Source organism: Platichthys flesus, chromosome 7 (genome assembly GCF_949316205.1).
Source record: "Platichthys flesus chromosome 7, fPlaFle2.1, whole genome shotgun sequence".
NCBI classification, from domain to species: domain Eukaryota; kingdom Metazoa; phylum Chordata; class Actinopteri; order Pleuronectiformes; family Pleuronectidae; genus Platichthys; species Platichthys flesus.
In genome coordinates, this window is record NC_084951.1 from 16911457 (window position 1) to 16928417 (window position 16961).

The 16961-nt window shown below is 44.5% G+C and overlaps 1 protein-coding gene across 6 annotated transcripts in view; it reads right to left on the minus strand.

The window, feature by feature from the left end:
* Window positions 1-16961, minus strand: part of LOC133956383 (neuron navigator 1-like) — an 82634-nt gene that overhangs the window by 63872 nt on the left and 1801 nt on the right. For 5 of the 6 annotated variants that reach the window (XM_062391367.1, XM_062391363.1, XM_062391366.1 and 2 more), the window contains exon 1: window positions 2102-2927. In XM_062391367.1, the coding sequence (XP_062247351.1) occupies window positions 2102-2912 (811 nt within the window). In that variant the 5' untranslated portion in view covers window positions 2913-2927. Of the gene's footprint in view, window positions 1-2101; window positions 2928-13103; window positions 13196-13985; window positions 14884-16961 lie in introns of those variants that run through there. The other variant, XM_062391368.1, reaches the window with a different exon arrangement.

Genomic DNA, 16961 nt, shown 5'->3' on the forward strand with positions numbered 1-16961 from the left:
ATCACTGGGAATGATCCATCGGACATTCATAATCTATCTTCCTATGACAGAGCACACAGAGCAGAAACCAATTAGTTGCTTGTCCCATCGGAAATGGAGAAGCAGATACGATAAAGGATGAGCCCATAGCTGCAAGCTACAGGGCAAGTTACAATTAACCTCTCCCGTGCACTGACACACACACTACACACACACACACGCACTCACACAGTATAACTAATCCACACACCTGCAGTGGTTTTCTATGATAAACATCTGGCAGGTTGTGGTAGACTGTAATGACCCAAAGCTACAGCCGGTCACCAGGGATGCTAGAAATTTAGGTCACCGGCTTTTACCTTTATTCTACTCCGGTGTTTTTCTCTCTCATGGAGACTGTCTCTGTCTGTCACTTTCTCTCTTTCTCATTTATCTCCCTCTGTGAATGAAGTCCTGCCTTTTTCACTTTACCTCCATTATTCTCTGTTCTGTGTTTCTTCCTCTATTTTTAGTCCGTCTGATTTTCCCTCCTACCTACCTGGCTGCCTGACGTAGGTGTGGCCAGCAACATCACAACAAGGAGAGGAACAAGGTCACACACACACACATAGCATGTACAGTACAAACACACACTCTAAAAACTGCGGGGGCAAGGTCGTACAAGCTGTGATCTGGGGCTGAGTTGCGGGACGCAAGCTTGTGAAGAGGGAAAGAAAGAGACAGGGAGAGAAATAACTTGAGGGGGCGAGAGAGAAGACAGAGAGAAGGACAATGCTCGACAGAAAATGATTTCTTTATCAATCCAGATATAATGACTCGCCATCTCCCTTGCTCTCTGATGCTATCTGCTCTTGCCGAGAGGGAGGGATAGAGACAGAATGAGCAATAGATGGAGAGAGAGAAAGATAGAATGAATAATGGATGAAAGGTGCAGATTCAGACCCTGGTTTGACCATATCTGCCTATATTCTCCAAATACAAACCCCAACTAACAACTTTGGCAATACAGTGTGACCTGGTGGTGGTGGTGGTGGTGGTGGTGGTGCCCCCCCAATCATGTGTGTGTGACATGTGTGTGTGACTTGAGTGTTTATAGAGGTATGTGTGTGCATGTAAGCTCGTTAACTACCTGTCCATGCCACCACCCCCCCAAGATTCCCGGCTCTTCTCCCACACGTTGCCCCCGGTAACAGGCGGAGGAGGTGGGGAGGTGCTGGTGGATAGTGACCATCTGTCAGCGGCCCACAGATCAATGGGACTAGGGAGGAGGGTGGGGAAGTGGTGAGGTGGAGGGGTGAGGTTGTGGAGCGGGGCTAAATATGTGGCCCACTGTGACCCGCAGCCTGGCTCAATATGCAGCCGATTTATTTACCGAGCGAAAACACACACCCACACCCCACGAGTGCCCCGCTCACACAGCCTTTATTAACGAATGGCTGACTCTGGTGTGAGCCAGGAGATGCTACGACTGCAGCACTGATGGGAAACATGCAGAGTAGATGCTCAAATACAAACAAACATAGACACATGTGGGGACTGATGGATGGACAGAGCTGTGGGTGCAGATGTGTGCGTGAGAAAGAGAAAGAGAGAGGTATGAATCGGTTAATCTATATCTAGCTCACTGTGGCAGTGGGTCAGATGAGACTGGGACAAAAACACTCCAGCGCTAGCTAATGATTCAACGACAAAAACAATGTCAGCCCTGCGCTTGCTTCAGCTGATTCATGGAAGCACACAATGCTAGTTCACACACGCACAAACATACACACAAATCTGAGCAAACACATACCTCATAAATCAATTGCTCATATGGATGTAGCACAATTGTTTGCCAAAGTGATACAAAGAAAGCAGAGAGGTTATTGCCACCTACACAGGGAGTCTCTCTCCATCGTGTAGTGAGAAGCACTCAAAAAAACACACTGACATTTTGCCCTGCTGCAATAGAGACTCATTTAAAATTCCCTGTTGATGCTGTAGGTCCAGAGCTGGAGGGAACATGATGGGTGTGGAGAGCAGAGGGGATGTTTATGTTACTCAATGTGTTTCTACGTGATGAATAGTCGGACTGCACCTGTATGTTGTCATGCAGGATATTGGGTAGTGATCATGGACTCACCGAGGATTTGGCTGAAGAGTAACTGCTCCAGGTCCCCAAGCACCGTCACCACCAACTCTGGGTCCACCTTCAGGAAGCTCTTGTCGTCTTCCCCCTCTATCCCTTTCCTCTCTTTCTTGTCCTCTGTCGACAGAGATGTAGATCTCACCTTCTTCCCATTAGTCCCCGTGCTCCCAGCTCCATTGGAGTTAGCTTTAATTGGGTGGTCAGCGGGGTCTATGTCTGCACTCTGTCCCACCTCAGAGGCCTTGCTGATGGGCTTAACCTCAGCATAAGGTCCCCTTGGTTTACCAGGGGCGGGGATTCGACTCGGCTTGCCAGTGTTGGGAGTGACAGCCGTGGAGCAGAGAGGTTTGTGTTTTCCTTGGAAAAGAGACTGTTCTGACTTCGAAAGGGTCCGAGAGAGAGGCGGTCTCCCAGCCGCAGCCGGACCTGCTTTAGTCTGTCCCGCCTTGTTGGCGCCAGCGCCAGGCCGGTTTGTACAATCATTCCACCGTGGAGACTGGTACAGGTGCAGCTTCTTCTCAGCATCAGTGAGCACACATAAGTTGTTGAGTGATCGCTGCTTGCGGAGGCCGGATGGATTGGGGATGGAGATTGGGATAGATCCCGAGGAGGGACGGTAGACTTTGAGCTCTGACCCGGAGGGACGCGAGGGTCCCTGGGGCAGAGCAGAGGGCTTGGGCGGGGGCTTCCTAGAGGACATGGCCTGTGCTGAAGTATCCTGGCAGGAGACAGCAGCAGCAGACCTGAGGTTCAGGTCTCTGGGCTTCGCCGTCATGCTAATGCTAGCCACATTAGCCTCCAGCATCCCCCCTGCAGAGAGCCAAGCAAAAGCATCAGTGGCAGCCTGTGAAATACAAACGGGCAGACTGAAGAAATGGATGGAGAGGTGGGAATGAGAGATGAAGGAAAAATCAACAGCACTGTCTGGTTTGTTCTCTCTGTGTCCTCTGGGTCCAGACTGAGCCAGACTCCCCACTGTGTGAGACTGTGGGTTCACCTCTCTCCTGAAAATGATGAGTGGGTTAGCGGAGTGGCAGTGTGGCAGTCACCCTTACTCACTGCTGGTAATCCATGTATCTGCAGATCAGTGTCTGGCCTCTGTAAGTCCACTCTTTCACAGCGCGTCCACAGAGATGACAATAGCGCTGCAGGAGCGAAACGCAGCAGTGACCAGCCTCTGTCTCCTCCTCTGTGCTCCCCCCCGCTCACCAGGCGAGCAGCAGCCGACTGACAGGGGGAACAGTCGCTGCAGCAGCAGCAGCAACATCCCTCCTCCTCCTCTCTCTCTCTCTCTCCTCCCTCGACCACTCGCTCACTCACTGGTTTGCTCAGTCTCCCCCTCTGGCTCATTTACCCTCCCCTATCCTCCTTCTTCCTATTTCCTTCCCTCCTTCTTTCTCGTTGTATCTCTCTCTCCTCCCACTGGCTGTTTCAGCCGCTGATGTCCCTCTCTTTCTCTCTCTCTTTCTCTCTCTCTTTCTCTCTAAACACACACACAGATGCTGTGTTTTGCTGCACACCCTTGAGTGTGAACATAAGGGCTCGGCAATAAATTACCACCCTCCTCCCTTTTCCAACAACAGCTTTTTTTTCTTTACATCCTTTTCAAATGTTCTCTCATTAAATCACTCTTCCCTTTAACTCTGTGTCCACTTTGCTATTTAATCCCTTTGTTGTTATTCCTTTTCTTTCTTTCTTTGTGAAAGACAAAACAAAAAACTAATTAAAGAGCATTAGAGCGAAATATAGAACAAGCTTAAAAAAGAGGGAAAGAAAGACAGAAAAGTGAAATAATGATCTTAAGAAAGACCTAAAGAATGGAAGTAAAAAAGAGCGAAATAACGAAAGGTATAAAGAGCAAAAGATACAAAATTATCCTTGATGTCAAATATTGCAACCAGAATACAGACCCCTTGCGTGCGCACACTCATGCACACACACACACACAGTAATCTCTTATAATCACATTAGCTTCTCCATTCATCCATTCACATTCAGAGTTTCTTACACGTCCTAATCGCAGGAGGCCCTACCTTGATTAATCCGATTCCAATTATTTGAAAACCAGTCGTGGCTGCATGATCAGAACAGGACACAGACCCAACAGTCCTACACACAATGCGATGGGTCAGTTCCTACACGCTTCAATTTGTAGGCAACACACCTCAAGTGATGATCACATCACCCTCATCTGCCCTGAATGACCTCTAATGTCATCGCCACCGCTCTTTTCTCAACTGCTTTCTTCTTTCAGATTTCCAGTATGGTGACCCCCGCCCCCAGTTTACATAGAGGCACAGGCTGTTAAGTTTGCTGGGTATAGATTCAAATGAATGGCAGTCCATCAATAAGCACAACTATTATACTTCAGTGGTTTAACACAAGTGTTAGTGTGTTGGTGTCTATATATTTTTGTCTACCCTCCCGTGCATGCGTGCGAATGTGTGTGAGCCTGTCTCCATGAGTGTGTCACATTGATGAGACAGGCCCAGAGAAGCCACAGCGCCCGTCCAGGGACCACAGATACAGCTCTGGCACGTTCAGCTATACGTCATCTCATCGCTCTGCTCTCCTAGTCAACACAGGACCAATTCAGATGAACTCTTTTCCACCCTCATCATCCTCTTCATCATTCCCATGTTTCACATCACCATTATCATCACCATCATCATCATCATCATCATCTTCATCCCTGTCCAAACCAGATCCTTGATTTCAAACAACTACCGAGATGTGTAAACATATTTACCTCCCTCCTGATTTCTTATATTTTAGCTTTTATGTTAAATGTTGAAGATTATCTAACTTACTACCTCTGGCAGGGAGGTTGTTCTCTTTGCCAGTTGTCTGTCAGTAGATTACTCAAAACCTACTGAGCCCATTTCCATTCAATTTTCTGGAAGGCTGGTGAATGAGCCAAGGGAGAACCCATTAAAATGTGGAGCCTATCCAGATAAACAGGCGGATATAGGAATAATTCATGGGTGCGGCTAATCACAAAAAACAATTATCAAGTAAATGTGGCTAATTGATTGATGTAGAAACTGAGTGGGCCATTAGGATTTCACATGACTGGTAGTTTTCGGAAAGCTTTTTTGCTTCAATAAATGAAAGCATCATTTACAGGTGTGTTGTCTTTGTCTAATATTAAAATGTTTTTTTTGTATATTTCACAAAGCATAAACACAAAATACATAAATAAAGTGTAAAAGAAGGTTTGGGGTGTGGTAGAAACCAGTATTGGCTCATATGAGAACCACACCCATGAGATAAACAGAAGATAAAAAAACAAAACATACAAAAAAATCAATACTTGAAAATGAATTTGATGCTGCTCTGAAACTTTTAACAACAGGAAGGGGATGCATATATTTTCAATGCGCTGTAGAGGATCTACTCTTAACACAGAGGTGGAGTGCATCCGATAAGAGACAGCCCGATGGCGTCATTTCTGATCTGACTTTATTTCCATTAGAGGTAATCATGATGACAGAGCATTACAAGTCATTCAACTCATTAATTATCAATACCACTGTTTGCTGCGTAATTTGTTCTTGTGTTTTAATGCATCCTGCCTGCACACAGGTATTGTGATTTTAACTGGAGTTTATGCTCCATTAGTGCAGCTCACTTCCTCGTGTACGAAAGCAGCGATGCCTGCAGCTATGATGATATCAGGCCTCCAACTGTTGGAAGGAGTTTTCAGACAAGCAGCCTTTGGGCTAATGCCCATTTTCTTACCATTTGCATAAATCGGTTGACTCTGAACCAGAGAGAAAACAAACCATGTCCTGTTTGCTACACTCAATGTTATAGCGGTGCTTTAAAAACAGAGACCAAACTGGCGCCAATTGAACTTAAAAATGACAGCGACCCACATTAAGGTTCAACCTTAAATCCTTCTGGCCTTGAATGAGTGTGTGTGATACAGGAGCTGAGCAGCAGACAAAAACACAGACATACGTTAGCGGTTTTATTGTGTAAAGGCTGAAGCCATTCATTCGAAGCAGCAAGCTTTAATAAAGGACCAATGTTGAAGCGGTTATGCCACACCGGGACCAGAGCTGTGAGGTGACAGTTATGGGGGCTCTGGGGGCCAGACGTAGGCCAATGGGGGGGGGTAAAGGAGGTAATTTAAGGCTAATAGGTGCTGTACCTCAGCTCTTATACCTCCCTGATGAGGGATTAAGGTTGGTCAAACGAGAGTGACTGCGTACAAGGCAGGTCTGTGTGGCACACAGATGCACGAGGGGCAAAGACATGGGTTGATTTTCTTTAAAACACATAGACACAGAGGTAAAGTGTGTGTTGGCGGCTCACAGCTGCTTGTTTGTTCCAGTGCTCGTCTCTCTGGCTCCACAGTCTAATCACTTTAATATATGGCTGATGTAAACATACAGTATATTCTGTCCCTCTCTGTGTAGTTTCTAACCCCCCCCCCCCACACACACACACACATTCACACACACACACACACCAGGGAGCCTGACTGACTGACCTGAGCAATCTGGCCTGACATCACAGAAGCTGGCAGTTTGAGTGTGATGACTGCCACCACTCAGAATTAAACTACACATGCAGTGCATAGCAGGCTCACACATTCAGTGTGTGTCTGTGTGTTCTGTGTTTGTGTGTCTGTGAACAGGTTTGTGGCCTAACCTCAGTGGCTGGAGCCTTGGGGAAATTTGCTCCAATGATGGGCAACCAGTTCCAGACACATAAAGAAACTTTTAAGCAAAGGTAAGTGAGACAGGTAGACATGAGAGATATAGGAATGAATGGATGGATTGAAAACACAGAGTGCAACAGAAGGATAGACGGGCAGACAGACAGAAAGGGGCAGAGTGGCTCACTACTTTGCATGAGTATATTTGCCTGAGCATCTTTAAACAGTTTTGAACAGATTGGCCACTATATTTCTACAGAGCAGTTATGTAGCCAGTTGGACAAACACACACACACACACAGACACACACACACACTTACTTTGTGGTGCATCATATGCGTGTTTACACGGCTACACAAGGTCTCCATCTTTAAAAGGAAAAGTACTGTGAGAAAAGAGGAAAGCTCTGATGCTTTGAAAGTTACTAATTGTATTAGTGCGATTTAAACTTTAAAAGGAATGGCTCCCATTCAATTTAGCAGATGGCATGCATTCTCACTTTCACCCACTCCCTGTCGTAACTCAATCCCTATTGGATCTTCCAGTTTTGCCTTTTTTGGGTATGTAAAAAAAAAAAAAAAAGATGAGACAAGCGTGAACGGGAGGTGATGTGAGAAGAAAACTACAAGAAACTGTGACTGAGAATTGAAGATGGAGAAAAACAGTCCAAGTCGAGAAGAAGACAACAGAACACCACCTGTATATTACTCGTGAAGAAAAGTAGAAAGAATGTAAGAATGTGATAATAATAATGAAGAAAACAAGACAATAAGGAAAGTGAGAGGAGGAGGAGGAGGAAGAGGATGGGGTGAGGAAGGATCTCTGTATGTGTGCCGGATGAGCAGAGGAAGCATGTAAGACAAGGAGGGGATATCCTGCCTCACCACTCCGGCTACGTTTGCTTATGTCCGCTAACACACTAATGCATGGAGTCCACACGAGGCAGGGAAGAATAGCAGACCATGACACATTCATACACAAGGGAAGGCTCACAGTCACAAACACACACTGGTAGTTCACCTACACAATGACATGACTATTAATGTCCTGTTTACACACCACACACTGAGGCAGCAATCTGAAGCATACCATATTCGGATTACTAAACTGAGTCAGAAATGTATGTGTGAATGAGGGAGGGAGTTTTTTCCACAATGACGCCTCTATGGTGGTCTCACTCAGCTGGTGATGCACAGCATGAGTCATTGGCTGAGGCATTTGGGCAATTCAGCCACTTAAAGGCTATGCATGACAATAGTGTATCAGTCACTCCAACTCCTGATCCCAAAGGCCCAAAGGTTAATCTCTCCCAGGGAGGATCACGAATCAGCTCAGAGCTGAATAACATCATGGAGCAAATCGGAAAAAATGTATTTGCTTGCTTTTGTGGGTGTGTTTTTAAAAGGGACCGCTCTTTGTAGACTCTCCCTGCCAGAAACGGCAGTGTTGACATTCTCAGCACTCTTCCCGGGGGTATCCCACAATGCTGTGCTGCACTGGCTGGTTGCTTGGTTACAGCGTGGTGCGACAGATATCATCAACATGTGTTTGTCTGTTCGCTCATGTAATTGGCAATTGAAAAAATACTGCTTGTTGTGAATTAAGATGTTCAGTAGAAGTGATATTTAAAAAAAAATACTAGAATATCATAAATAAATGTAGGAAAACATCATCTTGCATTTCTGTGCTCGTATTCTGGCATGCGAGTGTGTGCTTGATTCTTCATGGGTTATTAATTTGACAGATAGATGTGCCTGTGAGTCCATTCCCGTGTGTGTGTGTGTGTGTGTGTGTGTGTGTGTGTGTGTGTGTGTGTGTGTGTGTGTGTGTGTGTGTGTGTGTGTGTGTGTGTGTGTCCACTGAGAAACAGGGAGGTTACGCACATGACTGGCTCCATGACTCTACTCCCCCCTTTGGGAGTCACCTCAGAGGTCAAAAAGGATCTTGTGTGTGATGTGCACTCATTCGCCCGATCCTCAACTCACCCTTATTCCTCCTTCCTCTCGTCCTTCCTCTCATGTTCTGTCTCATGCAGCCATTACTGTGCACCTCCTAGATAGTGAGGACATTTCCCAGGAGGTGGTGGTGGCTGTCACCCAAGGTCTGGATGGTTCAGTGTGTTACATGGATGGGGGGGATTATTCACGTATGTACGTGTGCCTACTCATGTGTGCTTATGTGCATTCAAGTGTACAGTTCCCACACTCCAGTGATGTCCTCCCCATCAAATTAAATTTCTAACCCGGACATTAAAGACTGGGCCTCCACTTCAGCTGTCCTGGCAGTGCACTACAGAACCTTTGGCAGGTCAACGGTCGGGTCAATTGAAGAGTAGGCCATGACATTAAACTCTAAATAGTGATTACTGCCCCACTCCTGGTGATGAGCAAGGCCATAATCTAGTTCACGCTTATGTCTGGTCATCTTCCCAAAGCTACTAATCCACTCATCACTGTCGAACGCCAAATCGGCATATGTGACTCTGATTAGATTGGCCAAAGAGGATTGTCCACTGTCTAAGAGTAGATGCAGCCAGGGGGTTATCAACATGCTATTAGCACTACTCTGTCCAGGGGCACAAAAGAGATGATGAACATGACGATTATAAACTGCAAACTGATTTCCTCCCTTCATAACGAAAATATGTATCTGCCTGAGGGTAAATGAAAAGTGGTTGTTTCAGAATTTAGATCTTTATTTGAGGGATCCACAAAGTGAAGTCAAAATCAGGCAGTATCTCCACAGTGTTTCATCCTGTAAATGTTGACATTTTATAAAATAAATATTAAATAACAATATATGTACAGACTGAGCAAAGTTAATATTAAACTTTTAGTCATATTAAGATAAATTTAATATCTTTAAATGTTTTCACAAAAATACAAATTAATCCACATATCCAGCTTAAAACTAATGCGGTCCTGCGATAAATCCTTCCTTCATGATGGTTATGATGTTCAGTTTTTGTTCAAACTGTTTGGGACTTTCTCATCCAATGCATAGGAGACAGGTCCTGGAAGCTGTCAGAGAAAAGCTCTGTCCCATCGAAGAAAATACTTTAGGTTTGAGCACCAACTGGTTTCAAATACATGTGTGGTTTACTGTCCCATGCACGGACATTACACTGCAGCACACAGCTGCCTTCCAGTGCTACTCTCTGGCAGCTCCCGAACACAGCTATTATTCAGCCTCCCTTCATTGATATAAATGGGGTGGACGAAATATGAGAAACACCTGCCAGCAGAACGCAACACAATTCATCAAAACCACAGCAGTCCCCCTAGAAAACCACATTTATATTCTCTAGAGCCAGATTTGTATTTGCTTCTTCAACAAATTGCACACACTCATTCTTTAAATATCAGTAAACATGTCACTGTATTTCATCAAAATCTCTGAATCAACGAAAATATTGAAAAATTTAAAACCTTGATTGGTCATCCACACATAATTTCGCTTCCTGAACCATACCACATTCTTCCGACAAGTTTCGTGGTAATCTGTCCAGTAGTTTTTTCAAACTGTTGCTAATAAACAAACAAACATTCAGGGGTAAAAACATAACCTCTGTGGCGGAGTTAATTATAACCTTCATGAAGGAAAGACTTGGTGCAGGACTCATGCATTAGCATTACCTATTGAACTAATAATAAGATTAAATAAAAATATGTTATTCTCTATAATAAAATACAAGTTGACTAATGGGTCAATACAATTTATTCACCTTAAGAACCAAATCATGAAATCCATGACACATATGTGCGACTGTGTTGTAGGAACACATGCCCATTTCTTTTAAAATAACACCTGCACTGTACAATTAATTTAGTTTAATAATGTCAGTGTCACACGATTTCACTGAATTTGTGTGGGTGGGTGTTGTCCAGTGTGTCTGAGGGAGCAGACTTAAGAGTATCCATAAGGGATATCAGACCCTCACTGGGGGTTGAAAACTGATCCACAGTCCACATCACATTCATCTTTCAAACACCATCTGTCTACTGTCACACAATCCTACATCAGCACACGCACGCGCACGCACACGACACAAGTGCATGCTTAAATACACCTCTCCTGAGAGCGGCATGGTCAGGAGGTCAGTGGTTTAATTGAAAGACCACATGGTGCCACGGCCACTTTAAAATGTTCAGGTCTTCATTAGGGTTTCGGATAGAAAACCTAAGAGCTGATTATGTTACTGCAGATTTAATCAATGTGAATTAGAGCATACGGAAAACATTCAGTTTGTGGAAATCTACTCTTTTACCAGAGTCACTAGGGAGAACCATAACAAAATCACGATTTGGCCTTGAGTGTTCAACCAGAGCCCTCAGCTTTGAAATGTGTGACCAACATTCAATCTGTCTCTTTCATTTCCCTGCACACATTTGCCATTTGTTCTCTTTCCACCTTATGAAAACCAAAATCCATCAACCCGCTGACCTCGCTGGCCTCCTCTTTTCATCTCTCACTCCTCTCTTCCTTCCCTCCAAAACTTGGCCTTCCTCCCTTGTTTCCCTCCCTTCCTCCACTCCCTAAATTACAGTTATTACAGTGCCAGCCCACCCCCCATGTAAATGCAGCTTCAGAGGAGTCTAAGACACTTTAGCTCTGTGTCTAATGCTTGCTAGGGAGCAATTACAAGGCCACAGCCATAGTCCCAAGACAGCTAAGGGCCTTTATAGACTGGGACTGGTTGACCACCAGCTCCCTCTTCTCCACAACCAGCTGCTTGAAACCTCCAAATGCTTTTAAAGGGCTATATCTGTTAATTAGACAGGCCAGATCAATAGAGGAAAGAACTTAAAAGTCAGAGCAAAAGTCTTTGTGACATTAAATACTCTACAAACAAACAAATAAAATTGTAATAATAATAATAGTAATATAATCCGACCAAGGCAGTGAATCAGCTCAACAACAATGCAGTTCAGCAACACATGACATCAACCCATTCAAACCCATGAATGAGCAGCGTTTCTATTAGGGCTGAAGTGGCAGATAATAATAATAAACAAAATGATTTGAAAATAATCCATACCACGTATATACAATCCAGGCTTTATCTTCAAGCACTCTGCATTTTGTCTTCTATCTTCTATCTCTATGCATGTCCTCGTCTTTATTCCTGTGCAACCTGACTCCCTGATCCTCAAGTTATTTAGACAGGAATTGTTCGAAAAACACCATTAGCTGCTTCAATAAATAAAAAAAACAACAGTGTCAAAGATATATTTCAATTTCACACAAATAACATAAGTGGAGTGGCAGCATTATTAAATCATATATGATGTAACAGCAGCGGAGGGAGAATCACATTGCGTACATTTTTATGATATTATTTAGGCTTCCTATCTTTAACGTTGTCTGTATATCTAAGATCACTGAACTGCAACATTGCCCCTAAACTGTCATTTCATTCATTCACCCAATGTAAAAATTACAGCCATACAGAGAGAAACATAATTGCTCTGATACTCACTGATTACACTGGCCATTAAAGTGTAAATCATACAAACTTCTTCCTGAAACTTCCAAATCTACAAATAGAAATGATTCACGAAGCCGCTGATACAGTCATATCTCTGAGGCATGTCTGCCTCTCTAAACTCAGACCAACAACGGAGACGTATGACAATGGCTGTGGGTACTGAGCAAACCATTACTCAGAAGTACAGGGAAGGAAGGAGGGTTGTCATGTGGGGCGTGTGGCTTTTTAGGTCAATGAAGCTGGAGGGGAAAGAAGTTCACGAGAGGGATGGAGAGAAAGCATGAGGGGAGGAAGAGTTCAAACTCCTAAACAGCGCTCTGGTGAGGCTGAAATATACAAGCAAGTGATCCTGGCCGGCAGCGAGTCGGAGAAGTTTTCCATTACCTCCCATTACTGACCCACATCACCCCTGTCGTCTTTCTTCATCTTAACATCCTGAGCCCTTCTCTCCATCCATTCTCTGTGTCTCAGCAGAGCCCGAGGCCGACGCACGCACACACACATGCACACGCACAAAACGACACCACCTAACCTCAGACATGGCTTCTCAGGAATGATGAGTAGCAGCATGACAGACACACATTTAGACAGAGAATGGTTGTTCCTTAGTCTTCACTGAGTCTATTCAGGTTACACAATGAGACCCAAAGGTCGGCCGCTGGCATGTCCTGTCTGACGCCGTTTATGACCCCGTCACTGTAAATGTGTCTGGCTGAGAGTAAAGGCACCCATACCTTCCACAAGAGCTCTTGGCCTCCCATAAAAAAATGGCCATCGTGATTTGTACAGTGGAGACAGAGAGAAGCTGATGATGATTGTTATTTCTCCAAAGTGTATCAAACCTGGTGTGAGGTCATCGCAGAAGACTTCTATGGATCCAGAGGAGCAGTCACTCAGCTCATCCACTGAAAAGTCTCCCTCCTGCACCTGCAGCCTGTCGACACAGCAAAGCCATCGCACATCGGTTACTTTACATGCAAATCCCCTGAATAACACTGATTAGAATCAAACACACAAGCTGCTCGTTGTGTCATCCAGAGAAAACAGACTTTCCCAGATGTGGCACATTCAATTCCATTAGAGCCGAATCACTGATGATGCACAAGGCAGTGCAAACAATTCCATCCTTACAAAAGTTTAAGTGAAGCTTGAAAATTTCAGCTCCCGCCTTATTTTTTATTTTTATTTATTTTAGTAAAAATATATTTTAGTTTTCATCGTGTAAAATAGAGTATAACTACAAATTCCCTGAAAATATATTTCTGCTCTCGGATTCAGTCTTTATGGATTGATCAATTTCATTCATACAAAATAAGAAAGGCCAACCCTCTCCTTATTTTTATCCCAGTTTACAATAGTGGGTGTATAAGACACGGCAGCAGTATATTGACTGAGCCCAGAGGCGGACAAGAGGACACGGCAACAATCAACTCTGCTCCAGAAAACACAAAGTGTGTGTATGCATGCACACAAATGTATGACTGGAAGAGATACAGAGGAATTAAACAGAAATGGTCTCTGGGGGCTCGTCTTTAATATCCAGAGTGGAGGCCAGTCTGTGTGTGTATATATATATCTATATGTGTGTATGAATGTGTGTGTAAGTGAGTGGCTGGGTCAGTAGGTAAGAGAGTGATCATGTGATGACAAGAGAATGGGTGCTCATGATGGAAGTCATGATAACGTGCCTGCGTGTGTGTGATGTGTGTATGTGGGCCACTCGCCTGTAGCTGAAGGGGGCCACAGTAGCCATGTTGACTCTTGGTATCTCTGTGGACGCAGCATCCTTGTCCAGCTTTTGATCCTGAGTATCAACAGCCATCTTTAACGTCCCCGGCTGTGTGAATGTGATGGGCGGCAGTGGCAGGGGCCTGGGAGAGGAGGCCGGACTGCTGTCCTCAGAGGTCCCCATCTCCTCATCGGACTGGCTCATGGAGTTGCTGCGACCTCTGATGGCGTGTTCATAGATCGTGTGAGCGAGAGACGGGCGGAGGTTACCGTTGTTGAACATGGTGGAATGGGCTGACTGGTTTTCTGGAGGATCTTCTCTTCTGGGCATGGCCTCTGCTGCTGTTTCAGAGTTGTAGTTGTCGCCTGTGCTGAACTGTTGCTGTGGACACTGGTTACTGGCTCCCCATGCTTGGTTCTTATTGCTGAAGGTGTTTCTATTGTGATTGCCATTATGTGGTAACTGTGTTGAGGTTTGAGGCACAGCAGGTTTTCCCAGATCCAGTGTGTCTTTGGAGTGTGGTGGTGGTCGCCGCTGGGTCAGCGGACTGCTGTAGGCAGAGCGGGACACCAGGGGAGCGGCTAGATTTACTGTTCGCTGGAAGAGTTGGCTTTTCAGGCTAGCATCTCTCAGCAGGTCCCTGGAGGATGGGCCAGGGATGCTGGAGCTCCGTGGGCAAAGAGAAGGAGATTGAGTGGGTGTGTGCGTGGGTGTGTGGGTGGGAGTGTGCGTAGGAGTGTATTTAGGAGTTTGACTTGAGGGCCTGGGCAGGTCACTAGCCCGGCGGCGAGGGTCTGCTTTGGGGGAAGAGGGCAAAAGGCTACGTGGGAGAGGGATTCCCGACGAGGGAGGCCCACGAGGGGACGACTTCACATTGACTCCCCCACTCATACCTGAAACACAAGGGGAGAGGCATTATGAGTCAAACAGTTGGACTGTGAAGTGGGTGCTTTACTTTGAAGGCACATCAACATCAATTAAACTATGAGTCACCAAAGCCCAAAAGGTTTGGTTATCCATTTACTTTTGATTGATACTCTATATTAAAGTTCCATTATGGATAAAGCTAATCCAGTAAACTAGTACTGGCTGTTCTAAACGCAGATCAGAGTTAACATCTCTGGTATGTGAGCATGTGAATCAAGCACATAGGACAAAGCGAGTGGTTGTGAACCACGAGTTGAGCTTATTTGCAGCAAAGCACAGAGCATCTTCAATCGGATTTGTCTGCCAGGAGTAAACAGTTTCACACAAACACAAGCTCACAGCAACATCCAGCAGCTGCTTTCACAGCGTTATGTCCTCAAATAATGGATTTTCTCCACATAATGAATTCATACACGCACATACACACACAGCTTCAGTGAAGGAATGGGATCATTCTCCACCTGTTTGTGACTTTCCTTGCTGTCCCACTCAGAACGGACCTGAAGAGAACAAGAGAAGCTTGATTCTTTGTGACATTCTGTTCTATGCAAACCACAGTGAATGACTGTTGCTCAAGTGAAACATATCATATGATTTAACTACGTTGCACTGCTCTGCTGCAGGGAGAGAGGGTGTGAGGTTGGAAAAAGAAGGGGAGTTGTAGTAATTTTAATTTTAATGTGTAAAACACATAAGATTTATAATTGTGACGAAGAATTTGTTTGGAACTTAAGTATTAAACAAAAAATATGAAAGGCCCTGTTACCTCAAGTATAACTATTCTCTGGATTTTATAATGTGAGTAGGCCCAGGTATTGACATTTGTAGATATTTCAATGAAGAATTATTATAGAAAAGAAAAATAATTGTATCTTATATGACATAACATTGCGTACATGTCATAAATTGTTCCTAAGCATATCTTATTTCAGTCGTGTGGACATGTAATGAACAATATTCATCTTTTATCCAGTCTGAGAAAATGTCTGATTATAATATATTCCTCATCGTTCTCTTGAAGACCATCTTAAGGATTTATAGTGAAAAATACTTTTATGACTGTGTCACTTAGAGTACAGATCATGTTGCTGTTGCCGTCCAGATGTGCAGGATGTGCAGACAACAGCTGCTCCTCCCTCATTTTCATACATAAATAAAGTGAATACATGAACCTACATGTAAATTCTATATTCATCTTTTGTACTTTCTACCCCTTGTACAGAACATTCGTCCTGGAACAGTGCGTATAAGTAGATTTGAGCATTACAAGTACACACACTCACAAATACACCGATTTAAAGCTTAGCCCTACTTGGCATATCTTAAAAAGCAGAAACTTTGCTGCCAAAGACTTCCTGACTTCTTGGGAAGCTGCCTTTAGTAAAGCGGAGATGTATCAAATTAAGCCATCAAAGTCACAAGGATGACATGATGGATTATTTGAGGGTGCCTCTAAATCACAGCATTTCCCACAGTGTGATGTGGAGGACACAGACACACACACATTTTCCACACACAGAAGCCCTGCAGTGGAAAGATTCTGACTCCTGCAGCTCAACAACTCAAAAGGCTCCCAAAAGTAATATTTCTGTTCCAACAAAGCAAAGTGTCTCTGTACAGTGACCTTCCTCTTCCCTGTTTACAATCTGAGCCACACTGACACAGAAAATGGAGATCTGGAGTTTGGCCAAGGACTGGTGCTCTGTCATATCTGAGTCAATGCGAATGTGCAGCAGCAGCATACAGCAGCGGTGATGCGGCACAAGGTAAACAGAGACAGATGTGACCATCCATCCTCATTTCACTCTCTAAATTCTTCCTCCTAATCATTCCCGTAACCTCCCCTCCTCCCCGAGTCCATTTCTCTCCGTCTCTTTTACTCTTGTTCGTTCTCTTGGGAGGTCGTGTCACTAATAAGCATCAGAATTTTTGTCTGTCTGATATAATTCCTTTAAGGGCTTCGAGGAGCACAGGTGCGGTCTGGCTAGGTGTCTATCAGTATGGAAATTGTCTATTCCCCCTGGGACACGCAGGGGTCATACTG